Raw genomic sequence first — 22202 nt, forward strand, 5'->3', positions numbered from 1 at the left:
CCCAGGTTCAAGCGATTCTCCTGCCTCAGCCTCCTGAGTAGCTGGGATTACAGCCGCCAGCCACCATACCCAGCTAATTTTGTGTTTTCACTGAAGATGGGTTTCACCATGTACACCAGACTGGTCTCAAATTCCTCACCTCAGGGGATCTGCCCACCTTAGCCTCCCAAAGTGCTGGGATTACAGGCGTGAGCTGCCACACCCATTTATTCTGGGCCACTTCAAGCTAGCACTCTTCCCTGACAGCAAAAAGGATTGAGTCACCACCATTAAAAGATCAAAATCCTCAACATGATTTATAGTATTTTCTCCAAACTGCAGATCATGAGCCATGAGTGGATCATAGGAACAAGTGCTATGGTCACCACCAGCACTTTAAAAAAAAAGTCAAGTCAAGTAGAACAGAACTGTGGAACTGCAATGCCAATTGTAAGCGTAAGAATTACGTCATGAAACTTTTCTCACTGTGGGGCTTGTCAAAAAGTGTTGGAAGGCCTCAGGCCTATATTACCCTGAATAATATGACCCTTGCCTCTTCTTTAGCCCCACTTCCCATCAGCCCCCATGCAGTTATCTGTCCTTTGCCCACACTAGCCTTCCTTCAATTCCTCCAATGCATCATGTTCCCTTCCGTGAGAGACCACTTAGCACATGGTTTTCCTCCTTGCCTAGTTCATGTCATCCTCCAGGTGTCAGCTCAGATGCCACCTCTTCAGGCAAACTTTCCCAGATTACATCCCGAACCCCCGTAGCCATCAGGGTCTCACAGGTCCGTGTTCAGTTTCTAGTTATCCCTTTAATAGCATGCTTCCTCGGTTAATGACAAGCTTTCCGGCTAGGGTGTCTTTGTGACCGCAGGGGCCCTGTTCTTGTTTACCCTGCGGTAATCCAGTGCCTATCTCAGGCTGGCACCTAGGCACGCAGAGGGATAAATGGAGGAAGAAGCGGCTAACCCATCCACCAGTGACATTGGCTGACCTCCTTCCTCGCTCGGCATCGGTTTGGTTTTTAAGCCTTGCACCTAGAAAAGCACAGCAGGGCTGTACGTCTGCCTACTTTAGGGACTTCCTTTCTTGAGTCTCGAGTTTCTGGCGAGCTATAAAACAAAACGAAACAAAAGCCTGCATCAGAATTGTGTGCCTGTGCGGACCGTGGAGCACTTCGGTGGAGCGGGGGAGACGGATATTCATGAGATTACAGAGGGGAACGCTGCCCGTTCACTCCGAACGGCCGCAGCTCCGCAAGCATCTCGCGCCGCCCTCCGCATCCCCAGGGCGGCCGTGGGGCGCGCGCGATCAGCCCAGTGCAGGCGCCTGTCCCTTCCTGGCCCCTCGGACAAGGCCCGCCCCCCTCGGCTTCTCCGTTCTTAGCAGCGCGCGTCCCCGCCGACTGCTGAGCCCGGGCGGCGCAGCCGCAGGTGACCGCGTCTGCAGCCCCGGGCGCAACCCAGGGGACGTCGTCGGCACAGCGGATCCCGGCCCGGGCGTCCGCAGCCATCTTCGGCGAGGGAGGCGCGGCCTCGGACGCGGACCCGCCCCCGCCGCGCCCGGTTCCCGCCTCCCTTCCCCGCCCCGCCCGGCTGCGTCGCGCTCCCCGCCCGGGTTCCCGCCTCCCTTCCCCGCCCCGCCCGGGTTCCCGCCTCCCTTCCCCGCCCCTCCCGGCTGCGTCGCGCTCCCCGCCCGGGTTCCCGCCTCCCTTCCCCGCCCTGCCCGGTTCCCGCCTCCCTTCCCCGCCCCTCCCGGCTGCGTCGCGCTCCCCGCCCGGCCCGCGGAGCTCCAGCCGCTCGGCCCCGCCGCGCTCGCAGAGGCCGCCATGGGCACCGCGGGCTGGCTGGCGCTGCGCAGCCTCCTCGCCCTGGCCGGGCTGCTGGAAGGGCGGCTGGTGGGCGAGGACGAAGCCGGCTTCGGCGAGTGTGACCGGTTCTTCTACGCCCGGACCCCGCCCGCGGGTCTGCCGGCGGATTCCCACGTGAAGATCTGTCAGCGCGCGGAGGGCGCCGAGCGCTTCGCCACCCTCTACAGCCCCCGGGACCGCGTCCCAGTGTACTCGGCGTTCCGCGCCCCGCGCCCGGCACCCGGCGGCGCAGCGCAGCGTTGGCTGGTGGAGCCGCAGGTAAGCGAAGCGGTTCCCGAGCCGGGCTGCGCGCGCTGGGGCCGTGCCGCTGGACTCGCCCCGGGGGCGCTTCGCAGCCACCGCCAGGGGCCGGGCCGGGAACTGCAACCCCCACGCCTTCCGTGCCTTGGGCCAAGAAACCCGGGTTCCAGACCCGCCCCGTTGCTCCCCCGAAGTTTAGCCGGCCTCGCCCCCGGTGGAGGCTGCAGTAAGAGCCTGGCGGTCCGCGAGTCGTCACGTCACCTCACGAGCTGCAGGGGCGGGAGGTCCCCGGTGGGAGGAGGTTCTCCCCGCATTTCTGCGCAGACCTCTGCGGTGTTTCGTTCCTTTCCTGAAGAGTGAAGCGTGAGGCACAGACCCTGGAGACCGTTTAGATCCGCAGAAAGCCTAGGCTGGGCGCCCACAGGCCTTCGTGCAAGTCATCGCCATGGCACTCATTCGGAGGTGGGGAGGGGGGTATTTTCATCCCCATTTTACAGCAGAGGAGATTACAGCCCAGGGGGTTGAAGAGATGCGGAAGACCACCCAGCTAGTAAGATGGAGCAGGTCTTTCGGCTGGGAATTCACTGCCCTTTCTACTAAGGAAAGCTTCCCTTTGCAGAGCTCATCCTAACCTGAAAATCCTTCCTTCTACACATGGCATTGAGTAAATTCGATCTGTGGTTGTGCTGAGTTAGAGCAATAAAATAGAGGTATAGATTTTTAGAAACGCAGTGGGATAGTTACACATGGTAGGGAAACATTGACGACCTCCAACTGATGGAAAGACAAGCCAGTTTTTCCTGACTCTTCATATCTTATGTTATCAGACCACTAGGAAATCATGTCACCTCTCACGGTGTTGTGTCCCATCCGGTAAAGGTAAGCAAACACTGGAGAAGCCCTCAGAGGCTGCCGAACCTGCTGGCCTGCTCTTAACACATCCTGGCTCACCTCTGCTCACCTGGCCTCCTCTCTAGAACACCCTGCCAGGCTCCCCTTTGCCCTCTCACCAGCTTCCCACCCCTGCTCAGGCTGCTGGGGGAGGAGCTGACCCAACACTCTTCCTTTCCTGATGGCCACAGCTGCCTAGGACCACACCCGTTGACTGGAGGCTGGCTTTTAGGTGCTTTATTCAGAGCCTGTGGGTTGTTACTTCATTCAGCTATTTCTAGCTCTGAGGTCTCCCCAAGGCCTCAAACAATCCGCACCTAGTTTTCTTATCTTCCTCACATCCTTCCACCTACCTCAGCTGTTGATAACGCCTGTTGAGATCGGGCATGTGAAAATGACTTTGTCAATTGCACACACAAGGCACATTTAAATCCAAAATTAGTTTTCCTCCAGCTGCACCCCTAGAGCCCACAGGGTATTCCCCACATCTCGTCTTGTTTGTGATTGTGTGCCTATGAAGAAAGCGAATGACCTAGTCCTTTCCCCTTGATCTCATGGACAGCTCAGCGAGACCGAATATACATCTGAGGAAATCATGGGAATGCATGCTAAACAAATTTCAGCTAAATTCAGAACACATTTAGTGATCTCCTGCTGTATGCCAGACATTTGGGATACCAAGAGATCTGAGTGCAGTTCTAGGACAAAGGCTTCCTGGTCTGCAGTGGTTTGCTGGGTGGAGAGGTGCCATAGTATTTGATTAGAGCTATGCTATGTGGGTTCAAATCCCGGTTGCTCCACTGACTAGCTATGAACTTGGGCAGGTTAAATTGGAGATAATAGCAGCGGGTGGGGTGAGGATTTTATGAATTACCATATGTAAAGTTCTCAGAGAGGCGTGTGACACAGGAGTGCTATCTGTTGCTATGACATAAACAAAAAACCATAATTTAATAAAGGGGAGCAAAATACTATTATATTTAATCTGTCTTTGAGGTGATGGAAGCAAGCCTTAGGGTCAGGATGACATTTGTGCTGTGCCTGGAAAGATAAGGCCAGAAGCAAGGTCAGAAGGGAGACAAGGAGGAGGACATTTCAAGCAGAGGGAACACCGTGAGCGAGAAAGGCATGGCAGATTCAGGGATTTGTGCCTGGAGAAGTCGGAGCGGGTGAACTAATACAGATAAATTCATGTGTTCAAGTGCTCAGAATAAAGCGGAATCATGGAAGGGAGGGATCGGCTAGGGAGGATCACCAGGAAGGCTTAGGGAGGCAGAGCCATTTATGCATCTAGGGAAGGAGTGAGTCATAAAGGAGCGTAGTTTGACAGAAAGAAGTGGAGGGAACCAGGTAACACGGAGACCCTGGGTGGGATAATGAAGAAGGGGACTGTGGAGATTAAAGAAGATGGGAAGGGTGGGTGGAAATAGTCACGAATGGCAGCGTGAGAGGTGAGATGTACAGCAGTTCTGAACAGTACAAGCGGCCTGAGTTCACACCGTGCTGAGAGGTCAGAATGGTCGCCGTGGCTGAGCACTGCAGGATGCTTTTCCCTGCAAGGTGGGCAGCCTCCCACATCCACCCCCTCAACCTCAAGTCAAGTCAGCCAGGATGCAGAGAGTATTGGGAGAGAGGGAGGGAGGAGGAGGCGTGAGGTGCAGCTGGAGGGGAGAGCACTGTAGCAAACCTGCCCCCTGCTGCCTGCACCCTGAGGCCTGTCTCCCAGCCAAGATCCCCACTGCAGAAAGATGCTCAGGGCTCGATGTGTACTGTGGCTGCTTCCAAGCAGTTTATGATGCTGAGTCTCCTTGTGCCCACATCAGCTTTTCATGAGGTCAGTGTTACCCAGAGGCCCAGTACACAGGGGAGGAAGAGGCAGGAGGCCAGAGGAGCTCAGCACGTGTCTCCAGTGACGAGTCACGGAGGACAGCAGTGACACCGAGTTCCCAAGCCCAGTTCAGCAGCTGTTGAGGCCCCTCTGTAGTTCCTCTTTGAAAAGAATCTCCTAAGTCAAAGATCACAGAAACTTAGTCACTCTCGTGCTTAAAATCTGTAAGGTGTTGCCTGCCTAATCCCTACAGGACAAAGTTCGCAGCGGAATGCGGTTTACGGGCCCTCCATAGCCTAGCTCCTGCCTCCAGCTCCAATCTGGTTTCTCACCGTGCCCCACCCTCGTATCTTACGGAGTTCCTCTCAAACCAGACGGTTTGTGATGTCTATTTCTTAGCTCATGCTGATTCCCTTTGCCCAAATTCTCTTTCTACACTGACCCCATCTTCTCCTTCACTTCCTGCCCTTGCTCCATCCTTCAAGATTTTACAGAGGTGTCACCTCCTCCAGAAAGAATTTCCCACCTGAATTATATCCACCCCCTTAGTTAGATCCACCCCTTCAGTGCGCTTATAATTTTTCTATTTCATACTTACCATTTTGTTTTGTAATTATCTGCTTACATATCTGTCTCCCCAATTTGAGCCCCTGAGGAATGATGACTGCATCTTACTCATTCTTTTCCTAGTGCCCAGCTCATAGAAAGCACGTGGTAAGTGTTGAATAAAATAATTTGACGTTAGGAGAATCAATCAGGCAGCAGTGGGTGAGATGTTCTGCTAGAGTTTTCTTGGGGAGAGCTTCCTGTTTCAGAAGCTTGCCCCGTGGCTGGCCAGCAGCTGCTGTTACAAACATGTTCCCTATGCAGAGCTGGAATCCTCTTCTGAAGCTACTCCGTCAGTCTTAGCTTTGGCCTTTGAAACTATCCCAAATGACTTTGATCTCTGCTCTGCCTACAGGAGATGGTTTGGAGGGGTTCTAGTCAAGACTCCAGAAACCTGAGAACTGGATTCTGGTTTAGTTCAGGAAGTCTAAAACCTTTTAGTTTGTCGACTCCTTTCCACTTAAGGGAAGAATTTTTAGATAAGATACCAATGATGCATTTCCAAAGTGCATTGCTGATTTATGCCAGAAGCCAACATCTAAAGCTCCATCATTTTATAAACATGGAAGGAACTGAATATACAAATTAAATAATACATAATATTACACATTAACTATTACATAGTATATAATTAATATATTATATATTATATAATATATAATATACACAATATATTTCTTAGCTCATATATATTAATATATATAAAATATATAATATACATATATTATAATATATAATATAATTATAATGTTTATATATAATATATAACAAATACGTACTGTTATTACTGAATATGTAAATTATATATAACAATTATATATTTAATTATAAATTATAAAGATATAATTTAAATGTATATTTCTAAATTATATATTTGATTTTATAAAATATAAATTTATATTTATAAATAAATAAAAATTTAAATTATAAATATATAATTATATATTATATAATTTATATAATCAGTAATAACAGTGTATATTTGTTCAATCTTACAAAAATACTGTGAGGTAGATGTTATTTTCTTGTGGAAATGAGGAAACTGGCTCAGAGAGGTTAACCAAGGTGTTTAAGGTCACACAGCTTATCTTGGAGCTCATTACTGATTGCTCTTATACACCATGGAGATTCTTTGACCTCACGATGGATCCACTGTGTTAATGGTCTTAGGACTTTAATTCTCATCTTTTATGTGAGAATTCTAATTTCTACTCCACTTCTGCTTCCTGACTGTCACAGAACAAGTGGGAGCACTTATTTGGCTGCATAAAGATTTCTCAAGTGTCAGTGACTCTGGAGTGAAGGGAATAGTCTGGCTAACTGCACAAACATTTTCCTAGAGGGCACAGTGAGGTCATATTCTGGATCTTAGTAAGTGCACATGAACAGCTGTCTCAAGTTAGAACTTTGATTAAGTCCTTGATCTTTAATTTCCATCCATGGCTTATACAACCTGAAACAGAAGTACTGTTGAATTTGTTCCAACCTCAGCCTGCTTTTCATTGTGTCAGAGAATAGATATATAGACGGCCATGATACACTTAAATCTCTGCATAACAAATGCAGTGAACAGGACAGTCCTGATTCTTACACGTTAATTAGGAAACTTAATTGAGATCCCTGCTCTTCCACTGACAAGTTATGTGACCTGAAATTCTTCCAGCCCGATTTTTTTGATCTGTTCATTAAAGGTCATAACAGTGTTTACTTTATAGAGTGGTTGTGACAAATAAGATAACACATGAGAGCATGTGGCGTGGTACCTGGAATATGGTAAGCTCTTAGTAAATATTAGTGTGTATATAAGGTATTACTTCGGTAGGTGCTGGGCGCGTGCACACCACACACACACACACACACACACACAGATGGAATGCTGGATTAGGTGACACCTACAGTTCTACAAATCTCTCCTAAAATGCAATATATCTCTCTGTGTATCTTCTCAAATGCTTGGTTTATGTCCCTCATTCATATAATAGAATGCTTTGTAAATGCATGATGAGAGATGAAATATATGGAAGATTGAATGAATAGCTGGAGGGTGGATTTGAGTGATCAAAAGCAAAAACAAACCAACCAGGTACCAAAGACATCTCCACCCGCTGTGTCCTGGGCAGCCGAGAGGTGCGTTGTCACGGAACAGTGAGCAACGGCATTCCAGTCTATTGCGCTGAGCCCAGACGAGGCTGGGAAGCGCCTGACCCAGGGGATGGTTCCAAAAGCAGTCACTCAGAGTGCCCTTCCTGTGATGCCCACAGCAAAACAGGAGCCACCCATGCTATTCTTCGTTGAATTTTTCCCTCTAGCTTTTTTTCATCTTTGGATTTAGTGCTTGCTTTTGTTTTGCAGGCCATTTTCAGGATCAAGTTAATGTACTTACCTATGTTGGCAGAATATTTCAGGGACATTTGTCCTGAAGCAGTCCAGTGGTGACAATTCTTTACACTATTCTTCCAATTTAGACTTAAGTCTGTACAATCTAGGCAAGGAATTATCATGTGTTGATCTCTCGCCATGTCAAAGGTCTTCACAGTCTAACTTGTCTCATCTCTATAACAACTCCAGGTATTATGACCTGTGTTTTATAGTTTAGGAAACTGAGGTTCAGAGTGGTCAAGTAACTTATCTGAGGTCACACAGCTTCTAAATGGCAAAGCCCAGACTGGAGCTTATGACTGCCTAAATCCAAAGCTCTTAACTCTCTTCTCTATCACACTGTTTTCCAACTAAAATTTTAGTGTTTTCTCTCCAGAATCCAAACTGCCTGACTAGACTTGTTATTTTATTTTTCATCCAGTTCTTTGCATGGTTTATGGCTTCACTACTAACATACCATTCTGAAAATGCCAGCTTCAGATTTCTATTAGCTCCATTACTGGTGATTCATGGTCATTGAATGGAGCTTTCCTTGGGGAATTGAGATTTTATACTTTGGGCATAAAATTTCTCTTCCTTTTAAACTGTCAGCTCTGAAAGTGAAAATAGAAGAAAGTAAGTCCTTATTTTCCAGTAGCATTTGCTTTCAGGGATCGGGTCTTACCTGTAGAATTACTGTTAGTCAAGAAAGCTTTCTTTTCAGATTTCTTCCTTCAAGATGCATGTTATATCTTCTGAGTGGTTACTTACCCTTTCAGTTTCATAGAACTTGACATCTATCATGGCAGTAATTCATTGCCTGTCGATACATCTATTCGGCCACTGAAAGGAAGGAGAAATAAAGGAGAAACTGACTCATAGGCTGAACCAAGAATAGAAGCACCATTTAATATTCCAGTCCTGCTTCATTGACCTAGTGCTGGACAGAAGCGTGGCTCAATCAAAAGTTCAAATGGAGCGTATTTTATATTTTTAATCGAAGCTGAAAATATGGGTACATTTCACTTTGCAGAATAAGCATATGGCTGAAATATTATTTGAAAATATAAATGTAATTACATGTTTCAACTGACTTATACTTTAAGGGCTGATTGGTCTTGAGTTTTGATTGACTTCCAGTTGGCAGGGACACCCAATGCCTTAACAAAACCTTGAGCCCTGTCAGTTAATTCATTTTAGTCAACAGATATTTATTGAGCATCTGCTACGTGTCAGGCACTATTCTAAGCCCTGGAAAGAGAGCAGTGAACCAAACAGACAAAAATACCTACTCTCATAGGGCTTAATATCTAATAGAGAATATAGATTATAAAATACATAAATAAAAGACACGGCACCAAGCGCTGTGGCTCATGCCTATAATCCCGACACTTTGGGAGGCCAAGGCGGTCTGATTATTTGAGCCCAAGAGTTTGAGACCAGCCTGGGCAACATGGCAAAACCTCATCTCTACAAAAAATACAAAAATTAGCCAGCTGTGCTGGCATGCACCTGTAGTCCCAGCTACTCACAGAGGCTGAGGTGGGAGGATCATTTGAGCCCGGGAGGTAGAGGCTGTGGTAAGCTGAGATCATGCCACTGCATTCTAGTCTGGGTGACAGAGTGAGACCCTGTCTTAAAAAAAAAAAGAACCCGGCCGGGCGCGGTGGCTCAAGCCTGTAATCCCAGCACTTTGGGAGGCCGAGGCGGGTGGATCACGAGGTCAAGAGATCGAGACCATCCTGGTCAACATGGTGAAACCCCGTCTCTACTAAAAATACAAAAAATTAGCTGGGCACGGTGGCGTGTGCCTGTAATCCCAGCTACTCAGGAGGCTGAGGCAGGAGAATTGCCTGAACCCAGGAGGCGGAGGTTTCGGTGAGCCGAGATCGCGCCATTGCACTCCAGCCTGGGTAATGAGAGCGAAACTCCGTCTCAAAAAAAAAAAAAAAAAAAGAACCTTTTTAGATACTGATAAGGAGAAAAAGCAAGGAAGGAGGCTATGAGATATCAAGGAAAAGGTGAAGTTTAAAAAAAGGTTTTCATCCAGGAAAAAAGATCACTGAGGAGATGACTTTTGGGTACAGATTCAAAAGAAGTAAGAGGCCAATTATGCGGGTATCTGGGAAGAAAACGTTCTGGGTAAAGGAACAGTAATTGCAAAGCCCGGAGGCATGAGTGTGCTGAGGAAGAACTAAGGCTGGTGTGGCTAGAGAAGGGTAAGTGAGGACAGTAGCAGGAGATGAAGTCAGAGAAGTGGAGAAGGAGACGGCAGAACATTTAGATCCTTCTGAGCTGTCTGTAAAATATTGGGGTTTTACTGTGTGTGAAGTGGGAAGCAGTTGAGCAGGGTTCTGAGCAAAGAGCTTTGACATGATCTGACTGACATTTAAATAGGGCCATTTGGGCTGTTGCATTGAAAACAGAGTTACGGTGTTAAGGACAGAAGCAAAGAAACCAGTTAGGAGATTTCAGTGATCTGACAAAAGACAGTAGTATCTTGGATCAAGATGGTAGCAGCGTTTATTCTGGATATATTGTGAAGAAAGAGCTTATAGTCTTTGGAGCGAGAGAAAGGGAAGAGATGACTCCAAGGGTTTGGGCCTGAATGATCAGAAAAATGGAGTTGCCATGAATAAGACAAGACAAAAGGAGGAGCTGTTTTGGGGTTGTTTCAAGAACTCGCGTTTGTTCATAGGAGCAAGAATACAATAAGGGTTGACTATCCCTAATCTGAAATGCTCGGAACTAGAAGTGTTTCAGTTTGGGGATTTTTTTTTTTTTTTTAATTTTGGATTTAGTATTCGAACATCCTAAATCTGAAAATCTGAAATCTGAAATGCTTTAATGAGCATTTACTTTGAGTGTCATGTCGGTATTCAAAAAGGTTTGGATTTTGGAACATATCGGATTTTGGATTTTCGGATTTGGATGCTCAGCCTGTAATGGTTCCCAGGGGCTGAAGAGTGGGGAGGCTGGAGAGCTGTTGTTCAATGGGTGTAAAGTTTCAGCTATAAGGGATAGATCAGTTCCGGAGATCTGCTATATGATGTATTGTGAAGTCCACGATATTGTATTGTGGACTTCAACATTTGTTAAGAGAGTACATCTCATATTAAGTTTTCTTAACACACACACACACACACACACAACAAAATGACACAAGGAAAGCATAGTAGGTGTCGGACGTGTCTCTTGCTTGCTTGTTGTGATGGTATTGTGGGTATTTGCTTACATCTAAACTCAGCACATTAATTACGTGATGAGTTATTACATGTTTGTTGCACATTGATTTCATCACATTAAATATGTACAGTTCTTTGTATACCAGTTATACTTTAATACAGCCGCAGGAGGAAAAGGTAGTCAGTTTTGGACGCTCTGAGCGTGAGATACCTTCAGGTATTCAGTTGACCTTCAAGTAATTGCAGTCTAGAGCTCACTGGATGCTTATTATGTAGCAGGCGCTTTTCTAGTGTTTCGTCTTTTCACATGTAATTTCACGTAACCCTCAGGACCGTTAGAAATAGGTACTATTATTATCCTTCTTAGACAGAAGAAGAAACAAGCCCAGAGAGGTTAAACTACTATTCCATGTTTACACAGTGAAGAAGAGGTGGGGCTGGGGTTTTAACCTGAGCTGTCTGACACCAGAGCACACGTGGACTACTTCTGTTACAAACCTGTTGATGTGTTGAGTGCGCTCCTGTTGAATGCTCTTGAATGAAGTTTATCTTTTAAAAGTTCACATGTTCATTTACCAGGATTTTATGGAGGGTGTGTTTCCAGCTCTGGCAGTCACACGCCCATGAATATCAGAGGCTCACCACCTCCAAGTGTACCTTTGTGGCTATAGGAAGGGCGAGGTTATTACAAGTACTGCACTGGGCTGAGGATGCTGCTTCCCGCTTGTGCAATCTTGTTCTATTCCAATCCGTCTTGAGCTCTTCCCATGGTCCTTATGCAAGCAGACATTTTCCATAAGGCACTAGGTTGAAGCTGGGAAAAATGAATCATCCCAAAACTGTGTTAACTCTGTTGAGCAACACATATTGTCTCTTGCATCTCAGTGAGTGGCACAGATAAGAGGGTAGGGGATAGGGTCTTGCGTATCTCGGGGTATGGAACCATTGCTGCCAGACAGGCTGTTGGATTGGATGTGGTGCATGGGCCTGAGGACAGCCCAGCTCCTGTCTCAATGCCAGCTGTCCTGGGGATGGGGAGGCGGGTGAGCAGGCCACCTACACCCTCCAGAGCCCCACCCCTTGAGCAGAAGTGGCAGACGCACACATCCATCATCCAGCCCTAGTCTGTTCAGGAGCTGCTGCTCTGCAGCCAGCTTGGCTCCCAGGAAGGAAATCCTGCAGAACACAGCAGATGCTTAAATGTCATAACCCAGCAATGCAATAAGACCTACTTTGGGACAAGAAGAGGGACTTTGCTCTAACTCCGGACATATACCTTCTTGAAGGTGCCAAAATTCCCTTTTCTTTTATGACTGTTTTTGTTTCGTTTTGTTTTGTTTTGTTTATTTTGAGATGGAGTCTCACTCTGTCACCAGGCTGGAGTGCAGTGGCTTGATCTCGGCTCACTGCAATCTCTGCCTCCCAGGTTCAAGAGATTCTCCTGCTTCAGCCTCCCGAGTAGCTAGGACTACAGGTGCGCACCACCAAACCTGGCTAATTTTTTGTATTTTTAGTAAAGACAGAGTTTCACCATATTGCCCAGGATGGTCTCGATCTCTTGACCTTGTGATCCGCCCACCTCAGCCTTCCAAAGTGCTGGGATTACAGGCGTGAGCCACCACACCCGGCCTTTATGGCTGTTTAGTAAGCTAAAGTCCTTCACTATTGCAACTTCCTATATCTGTTCTTATATCGACTTTATCACAGCTTTGTAAATGTGCCTTCTCTGTACGTTTGTGAGACAGCAGCACTGGTTTCAGGAAATCTGCTTGCTGTTTTCTTAGTATTTATAACGATGGGAAGGAATTCATCCAAGTCAACTTTGTTGATTAAATGGACCAGGATGCATAAACAGGATCCCCATAAGGAAATAAAGACTGGGCATGCAGTGCAGTCTCGGGACACACAGAAACGTGGGGAAAGGAATACCAAGCTGGTAACTATAAAAAAACTTATGTTCTCATTTTTGGATGTCTCCATTGTATCTGCAGCCATAGTACCCATCATCGTACCAGATGGATCTTTCATAGACATGAGGTGTTTGATGACCTTAGTGGACAGACTTCCCTCCTATATGAGTCCTGTACAGACTTATCTGAACTCTGGTGCCCAAGTTCCCATCATCTACCTAAGTCTCTGCAAGACTGCTTCCTGCCTGGCTAAGCTGTTCCACCTGGTCCTCTTCACTCCTTTGGAAACCCTTCAAGACTCCCCATTGCTCTTCAGAGAAGGACACAGCTCCTCATCGTGCTCTGCAGAGTCCGTATGTCTGTCCCCTTCCCTTTCCAGCCGTGCCTGGTTTCACTCACCTTGCAGGTCTTTAACTTGGCCACTTTGGCTTCTTTCTGGTTACTTTTTTTTTTAAGACCGGGTCTTGCTCTATCTCCCAGCCTTGGGTGCAGTGGTGTACTCTCAGCTCACTGCAGCCTCTGCCTTCTGGGCTCAAGCGATCCTCCCACCTCGGCATCCCAGGTAGACCACAGGCATGCGCCACCACTCCTGGCTGATTTTATGGGTTTTTTTGTTTTGTTTTGTAGAGATGGGGTTTTGTCATGTTGCCCAGGCAGGTCTCAAATTTCTGAGTTCAAGTGATCCTCCTGGATCGGCCTTCCAAAGTGCTGAGGTTACAGGTGTGAGACACCATGCCCAGCCGACTTTTTTTTTTTTTAATGTCCATGTTCTCTCTCAGCATAGATCTTTGGACCTGCTGGGTTTTGTTTTGTTTTTTGTTTTTTGGGTTTTTTGTTTTTTTTTTTGCCTTCCATGAGATTCCCAAGTAGGTCAACTGCCCGTGACACTCTCTAGTAGCACCAAACACACTTTTCTTTGCTAGTAAGTTGCAATTATACATTCATTCGTGTGGCTAATTGAGCGCCTACCAAGTAGACTCTAAGTTCCCTGAAGGCAGGGACCAGCTGCTGGTGTTCACCCTTGAATCCTCATTGTCTTAACACAGGGATGGCAAACTTGCCCTGTGAAGGGCTAAATAGTAATTATTTGGGGCTTTGTGGGCCATCTCATCTCTGTTGCAACTATTCAACTATGCTTTTAGCACAGAACAACCACAGACAATACATAAATGAATGAATATGACTATGTTCCAAGAAAACTTAATTTTTGAAAACAGTTGGTGGGCTGGATTTGGCTCGTGAGCTGGAGTTGGCCAAACCCTGGTCTAGCATAATTCCAGCACTTAGTTGTGATCAAAAACTGTTGTTGAACAGTAAGCACTTGGCAAGTGCGGACTGAGCAGTGGCAGTAAGATGTACAGACTGTGCAGTCCTATTCCTGTTATGGCACAGCAGCCTAGATCCAGACGTGCAGATGGTTTTCAACTAACCTTTTTATTGTCTGGGTGGTAGTAGTTATTATTTACAATATTTAGTTTTTTATGAGTATAAAAGTAACATATGCTCACGGTAAAAAAACTTTTTAGCATTCCAGAACTGTATAAAGAAAAGCTCCCATTTCTCAAAGATATCCAGTCTTTATAGTTTGTGTGTATGTATGTAACATTTACAAATTTCCATTACACTTACAGACACATGGACTATTTCATACCTTTTATTCTAGTTCCAAACGTTCGGCATTTCTTTGAACTCTGTGAGGCTGCATCTAACAAGCCCCTCAAACAACCCCCATATCAATGGAGTAGAAGAGTGTAGGGACCCGTTTAGTGGGTGAATTTGCACGTAAGTGTAAACAATTTACTTTATTAAGCATTTTACCTTAGAAATAGAAGACCTCAGGACTTTAAATATGAAGTCTACTTCATCATATTTTCCTTTGTAGTTTTTCTTTGTATTTTTTTCTTCCACAGACATTTTCGATTGTCAAACTTCATTGCATTTTTATTTCAAGAATACATAATATGTAGCTCACAGGTGGCTTGAGAAAATCCAAGCTTCCTTCCCCTTCCTTGTTCTGCACAGAATGGCATTATCCTTTTCCTCTTAAAGAAGAAGTGGCAGTGGCCCAGGGAGTCACTGGTCTGCCCAAAGTCAGAGGGCAGAGCTGTGGAGCTGGCAGATCCCCACACGTCTAATCTGGCTTCTGTTACTAAAACCTGCTGCCATTTGGCGTCACATGTAGAGGGACTTGAAGAAGAGCTACCTTCATAAAGCCCAGGAGAAAAAGGGAAATTATTTTGCCTGAGGGCAGATTTTATTAACCTCAAATTATATTTATTGCATAGCATTGAGAAGCAGGTGGCTCTTTTCTGCTTAAAACAAGAGAAGAGGAAGAAGAGGGAAGCTCAAAGGCTGGAGGAAGGTTTAGGGTGGATACAAATGAGCCATTTTCTCATAGTTAAGAGTTACTATGTTATGGAAACAAGTTAAGGGCTAAGTCCCCTTCTCTAATGATCTTTAAAATGAAGGGTGAAATTTGCCAGTTGCCTTTGGAGAAAGGCTATTTATTATGGTTATAATCTTGTGTAGAGACAGGCTGTGGACTTCCCAAGTTCTCAGGTGAGATTGACTCATAATTGAGTTGCCAGTGATGTCTCTCAGACTGCAATTCCATGCCCAGGTCGTTTATTGGCCGGGCTGGTTACTGCTGTTGCTTTCACTGCTGTCATATTGGGTGCCATTCTACTCTTCAACTCCTCCCACAGTTAAAGAAAGAGGAGTTGAGGAACTAGGGAGAGGGGAGAGAAAGAGAGAGAGAGAGACTGACTGTGTGTGTGGTGTGTGTGTGTGTGTGTGTGTGTGTGTTTTCTCATTCATTTCTACAATAAATGTGCTCACAACCAATGAAAGACAAGAGTTTATAATGACTTTGTTCCCTTCTCTACCAGTGAATTGGGGCTAAGAAGTAGGCGTGGAATTACAGGGAGCTTCAGTAACAGAAACAAGCTACCTTGTTTATTTGTTTGCTTGGTTATCTTTTTATTTATTTATTCATTCCTGGTCAGCAGCTCTAAACTCATAGTGTTGCAAAGGATTAGTCCTCAGACATCCAGCTGCTACTGATATCATCAGGGTTGTCATTTTCATCAGCATCAAAACCGTTTATTGAGATCTTAGGACTAAATTAAGAAATAGGAATCCAAGAGGTCGTCCTGGAACAAGACACAGTCCTTGCCCCTGGGTGTCTTGTTACTCAATCGGGAAGGCAGATCATGACCAAGAGCTGGCTTACCTCTCTCCTGCTAGGTTGTTAGCCGCTAAGGGGCAAGGATTAAACGTGCAGAGTGGTGTTCTGTGTTGGGAGCCCCAGCTCTGCCATTTATCAGCTGTGTAACCTTGGAAATACTATCAACTCTCATAGAGCTCGGTTCTCCGTCTGTGGCATGGGACTAATAAATTGTCCCCATCGTACAGAGGAGTTAAGAAGGCTCAGGGAGACAGCGTGTGCAAAAGGCAGTTGCGTTGTGCCTGAACACTTGGCGCATGTATGTTAAGCATGTTGAGTGAGTTAGGTAACCTTTGCTTCCCAGACTGTCTGACTGTGTGCAGCTAGGATGAGTGTAATGCTCCTGTGTCTATGGAGTGTTACTGCCACGGTGCCCTTCATTTCACACACTCCTGCTGTCACCACCTTGCCCATGACTGGCCTCAGCTCCTAGTCTGAATTCAGTGGCTCTGTGAGAGCCTCTGTTATTGCTGCCCACTCCTCCCTTTACAAGAATTTGGTAGAAATTTCTTCCCTTTGTCCCCTGGGATACCCCTCTGATCTGCTCCCAGACTTCTGGGACCAAGACAACTTGTCCTGGTTGGACATGGTGCCTCATGCCTGTAATCTTAGCACTTTGAGAGGCTGAGGCTGGTGGATTGCTTGAATCCAGGAGTTTCAGATTAGCCTGGATGTGGTGAAACCCCGTCTCCGGGCATGGTGGCGTATGCCTGTAGTCCCAGCTGCTTGGGAGGCTGAGTGGGAGGATCACCTCATCCCTGGAGGTGGAGGCTGCAGTGAGCCGCGATTGCACCAGTGCGCTCCAGCCTGGGCACCTGGAGTGAGAAACCCTGTTTTTTAAAAAAAAAAGAAAAGAAAAGATTCGTCTCTTTGTTTGTTGCCCAGTTTTAATCCTGGAGTTTAGAAGCTTCCATTGCTTGCAAGGTTCCTATCCCTATTCCCTCAAGGGCCTTACTGGGTTCTCATAAGAATAGTATTTCTGATATTTCAAACTCATTGATGCATGAATCATAAAACTTATCCAGGCTTACTCAAGTGAAGGGCAGGACTGTTGAAAGATACCACAGGTAGATTCACAGGCACAAGAAAAGAGATACGCACTGAGCCCAAAGGAACCGGACTTGGGAACCTTCCAGAAACCAAATGGTCCCACAGCATGGTCTTGTTCCTACCCTGTCTCTATCTTCTCTCTTTTAAACAGTTTGGCTCTCCCGTGGGTCAGCCTGGCTGCCAACCACAAAGGGCATCTAGGAGGCTTCACACACTTCACTGGCTGTTGTCAGTTGCTGAGTTTATTATGTTGAAAACCCGAGGGGGCCATGTGGTTGCTGGCCAGATTGGGTGGCCCTTGGTTGTGACTGTCATGGAGGTGGGTGAGAGAGGGTCGTGTGTAAGAAATGCTGCTCTTTCAGAGACAGTGTCAGAAATACTTGGTTGTGGATACGATCTCCCAGGACTGGGTGAGGTGGGCCTTGGAAAACATTTCACTAGGGCTGTATCAATCAGGGCCCTGGCTGGAAGCATATGGCACTGTCAAAATAGTCTATCCAACAGGGTTTAATGAGGGAACTACAGTTGTTGCTTGGTGTCCATGAGGGATTGGTTCCAGGATTCCCTGTGGATACCAAATCCTTGACGCTCAAGTCCCTTTTGTAAAATGGCATAGTATTTACAATAACTTAGATGTATCTCCCTGTATACTTGAAATCATCTCTAGGTTACTTAGAATGCCGAATACAATGTAAATGCTTTGTACATAGTTGTTATACTGTTTTGTTTTTTTTTTTATTGTTTTTTCTAAAGTTCTGGAATGCATGTGCAGGATGTGCGTGTTTGTTGCATAGGTAAATATGTGCCGTGTGGTCTGCTGGGCCCAACACCCCATCACCTAGGCGTTAAGCCACGTGCATTAGCTTGTTTCTTTATGTCCCCACCACCCCCTTCCCCAGCTGGCCCCAGTGAGCGTTGTCCCTCTCCCTGCGTCCTTGTGTTCATTAATACTAATTCAGTTTGAATAATTACTGTTCATACAATTAGCATTAATACAATTTTTGTATTTGAAGCAAACTGAATTTTGAAACTATTGATTTAAGGAAGCATCACTAATTTCCTGCAGTGGCTGTCAAGGCAGGTGTGTAAATTCTTCAGAGAATGATCAATGAGAATCTGATGAAGAGCTAGCCTTCCTAATTTACAATCATATTAGAATCACCTGGGGAAATTTAAAAACACCCTAATACTGGGGGGTAGGGGTGAGGTGGGAACTCTTTTTATTGGTTTAAGAGGTCTGGGTGAGGCCTGAGGATATTTTTTAAGCTCCTAGGTGATTCTGATGTACAGCCAGGCCTAAGAACCTCTGATCTTGTCTGAACCCAGAAGGTGGAAAAAATTAGAAATGGAAGCTTCTCAATGTAAGGGACTCCTCTGAATTCTGTTCCACACAGTCGATGCCAAGAATAATTGCTCTGGAAAGGAAAGCAGACTGCAGAGTGGAAAGCAGGCTTCTGTGAGTAATGAGGGAGGAAACCAAAGAAGACTAGGGATGACGTAACCTGAGAAGGTGCTGCCGTCTGGAAAGGCCTTAAAGGAGTCCACACATGTTTTTTGCTTTGTTTTTTGTTTGAGATGGAGCCTCGCTCTGTTGCCCAGGCTGGAGTCCAGTGGAGCAATCTCGGCTCACTGCAACCTCTGCCTCCCGGGTTCAAGCGATTCTCCTGCCTCAGCCTCTTGAGTAGCTGGGACTACAGGTGCCACCACACCCACCCAACTAATTTTTTGCGTTTTTAGTAGAGACCATGTTAGCCAGGATGGTTTCGATCTTCTGACCTTGTGATCCATCCACCTCGGCCTCCCAAAGTGCTGGGGTTACCGGCATGAGCCACCACGCCTGGCTGGAGTCCACGCACTTTCTTAGGCTCCCAGGAGGAGCCTGAAACTCCAGGCTCTGTGTTGATGAGCAGCAGAGGAGTCCCCCAACAGTCTGTTTTTCCCAGGCCACCCATTAGCCTTCACACAGGCCTTTCTGGCCTGCCTTTATTGCCAGTTTGGAGTTGGTGAATTTAAAACATTCCTCCGTTTATTTTTATTCTTTCAACTTCTCAAGAAAAAGAGAAATCTGAAATGCAAGTAGAACACCCACCCTTTCAGTCCTTCTATGTTCTGCCCTCTGATTGAGGAGAGAATCATTGTCTTTGTATTCCCACAGTTTGCCAACACCTATGGGTGTGCACAGCACAGGCCAGAGCTGGAAATGCCTTCTTCTTCCCACAGCCAGGAAGGTGTGTGAGTGGTTCTGGGAGCCCAGAGGAAGGCGGAGAGGACAAGGAAATGCTCAGCTAAAAGGCCTTTCAGGAAATGAAAAGCTCTGAATTTCTCTTTTTAAAAATATATACACAAAAAAAAAAAAAGAAAGAAAGAAAAATGAGCATTCCCCAAATTCTTCTAGAGCTGTTTCTATTCCCAAGAGGATAAAGAGTATTTTAGATGCCAAGCACAGAAGGTTTTTTTTGTTCCTGAAATGGGTGGGTTGGAACTTGATTTCTTTCCTGAGAGCTGAAAAGGCCTCATGGTTTATTTCTCCTCAAATGTCCTTAATCTGCTGTGGCCCCACAAGCCTCCAGCTTCATTGTTGAAAGGCAGCTCCTTCCCTTGCTGGGTATTTTCCATGGCAAGTAGGTTCTCCTAGGGCTCCTCCAGCCTCAGACTGAGTTCATCCTACTGTGTGACTGTGCAGAGGACTTTTAGACCCCTGTAGGCAGCTCTGATAAGATTACCTGATGTTCCTGTTATCAGCTGCACTCATGATCTCCTCTACCCACCTGATGACAGCAGCAGGAATGGCATTACTTTTACATCCCCGTGTGTGTGAGCGTGTGCCTGTATCGTAGTTCACACAGCAGAAACAAAATGGGAACACCCACTGTTCAGCTCATTCTATTATGTTAACTCTTGTTTAAAAATAAAATTAACCTCTAAGGAAATAGCGTCTTTGTCCCCACGGAGTTGGGTAGCTCCCTAGGTCATCTCCTGACCACAGGATCTTGTCTGAATCATCCTCTGCATGTGCTTATCTAGCCTCAGCCTAAAATTCTCCAGGGGAAGGAAACTCCACCTTCCATGGTGAGTCACTGCAGAGCTTAATAACCACGTTGACGGTCTGTTGTGGGGAACACCTTTTCCTCGCAGCAGACAGAGGAACAGGATTAGAGGAGAGCCAGTTCTCTGTGGAGACTCATCTGCAAATTGGAGGCAATCCTATGCACATCAGAAGATTGTTGTGGGGCTCAAACGAGATCATTCTTTCAACTAATGCCAGTCACTTCCTGGTGTGCAGGACCATCGTACTAGGTGTGGGAACAGAGATAACTGGGCCCTGTCCCCGGCCCTTCAGTTCAGTGAGTCAGACTGATGGATGCGCATACCATCTCAGCGCTCTGTCCTTGGAGGTCAGCCTGGCAAACTCAGCTGCCCATCCACAGCAGGGCCACATCTGGCCTGCCACTGCAAGCTGCTGCCATGCTGCTACTTCGAGAACCCCGCCTTCTGCTCCCCATCACCACTGAGCCTGTCTTGCTCTTTGCCTGCACCTGCGCTGCTCAGTCACTTCACCTCAGCGGTCCCATTAGCTGTCACCTGCACCCTTGGGCCCGTGCCCACCTGGATCTCAAGTTCAATTGCTTCAATCTGTTTGCAGGGACAAGGCTCCCAGGGTTCACCTAGGCCAGTTCTTTTTCTGTTCTTGTCTCTGGACTGCAGATCATTGCTGGAGATATAAGTACAAAACCTCAACCCCTGGCTCCGGCAGAGCTGCCCTGCCCCGCTCTCCTGCCTGTACTTCTGTGGGGCTTCCTTTCTTTTCAGCAGCCTTTTTTCCCTCTTCTGCAAATTCCCCAGCACAGTGACCTCAGGAGGCTGAAGACATTCCCAATTCTCGCTCTTGGCCCCGGCCACCATGGCAGAGAAGCAGACCACCACTTCCCTGGTAATTGCCAACAGCAGCCCCTCATCTGCCCTTCTTTCCTCCCCCCGAGTTCTCGGAAGAGGCTGACTCCTCCACGGGCTCCCGATGTCGTCCCCTCGCTCTCCCCCTTCTGTTGTTCCATTGCTGCCATCGTGGTCACCAGTGTACTAATTAGCAGACACCTACCAAGAACCTGCCAGATGCAGTCTCCATTATGACTTAAGCAAAGAGGACAAGAGATGATCTCGACTTTTGAGAAGTCCATGGTCTGTGAAAATACTAGGGGCAAATGCACAGGATCCCACTCCCAAGTACACTCAGTTCCCTTCTCTGTGACAACTCTTTCCTCCTGACTTTCAAGTCCCCGTGTGTGTGAGTGTGAGTGTGTGTGCGCACGCATGTGCATGTGCGCATGCACACTTTTTAAAGTCAATGGCCAAAGTTAGTGACACATTACAAGCCCTGTCCCCTTTTCCATTCTTCCCACTCACTTATTCTAGCCCTCTGCAGAGAGTCCTCATCCTCCTGTGCATTCTGAGACATTCTGTCACTCCCCTTCTGCTCTCAGGGCTACTCTCACTCCATTGTCCCAAGGTGTAGTCCCCTGACTGGCCTCAGCTGGGATGCCTGACCCCTTTCATAGTCTTCTGGCCCTGTGGGATCCTCTGTCACATCAAGACACTTGCACAAGGTTGATGCTGGGAAGGGAGTTGAACTCCCTAGTCCCTGTCATGTCTCTGAGCTATTTCAGAGAAACGGCTTATGAAGATGACATGATTCTAGCCCTAGAGAAGTTGAGAAAAGAGTGGTTGGGCCAAAGGAGGACAGACGAGTGGAGGAGGCCAGTGAGCAGCGTTTGTACTGGTAGGCTCCAAAGCTTCATGCTTGTGTTCCCTGAGGGCCACTCCACAAGCAGCTACTCCTCCCTCCTCAGGGACAAACTCCCCATGGAAAATCTGCACTGGTGACTCTGGCCCCTGACATCTGCATGGATTTTGCAGTCCAGAAGTCCTTAGGGTTGACAGTCTGTTCAGTGCCTCCCTGCTCCTCCAACCCTGGGATGCTCTAGAGTAGAGGTTCCCAGCCTTTTAGGCATCAAGGACAGGTTTCGTGGAAGAGAATTTTGCCGTGGACCGGGGAGCAC

The 22202-nt window shown here is 46.9% G+C and overlaps 1 protein-coding gene across 2 annotated transcripts in view; it reads left to right on the forward strand.

Annotated features, from left to right (window-relative positions):
• Nucleotides 1–1812: 1812 nt before the first annotated feature.
• The window catches only part of ENDOD1 (endonuclease domain containing 1), a 37862-nt gene continuing 17472 nt past the window's right edge, over nucleotides 1813–22202 (forward strand). The window contains exon 1 of one of the 2 annotated variants that reach the window (XM_012454676.2): nucleotides 1813–2112. In XM_012454676.2, coding sequence (XP_012310099.2) covers nucleotides 1813–2112 — 300 coding nt within the window. Of the gene's footprint in view, nucleotides 2113–12790; nucleotides 13226–22202 lie in introns of those variants that run through there. The other variant, XM_012454673.2, reaches the window with a different exon arrangement.

The sequence above is a fragment of the Aotus nancymaae genome, unplaced genomic scaffold (assembly GCF_030222135.1).
Source record: "Aotus nancymaae isolate 86718 unplaced genomic scaffold, 86718_ANA_hifiasm-v0.15.2.pri h1tg000012l, whole genome shotgun sequence".
In the NCBI taxonomy this organism is placed as follows: Eukaryota; Metazoa; Chordata; class Mammalia; order Primates; family Aotidae; genus Aotus; species Aotus nancymaae.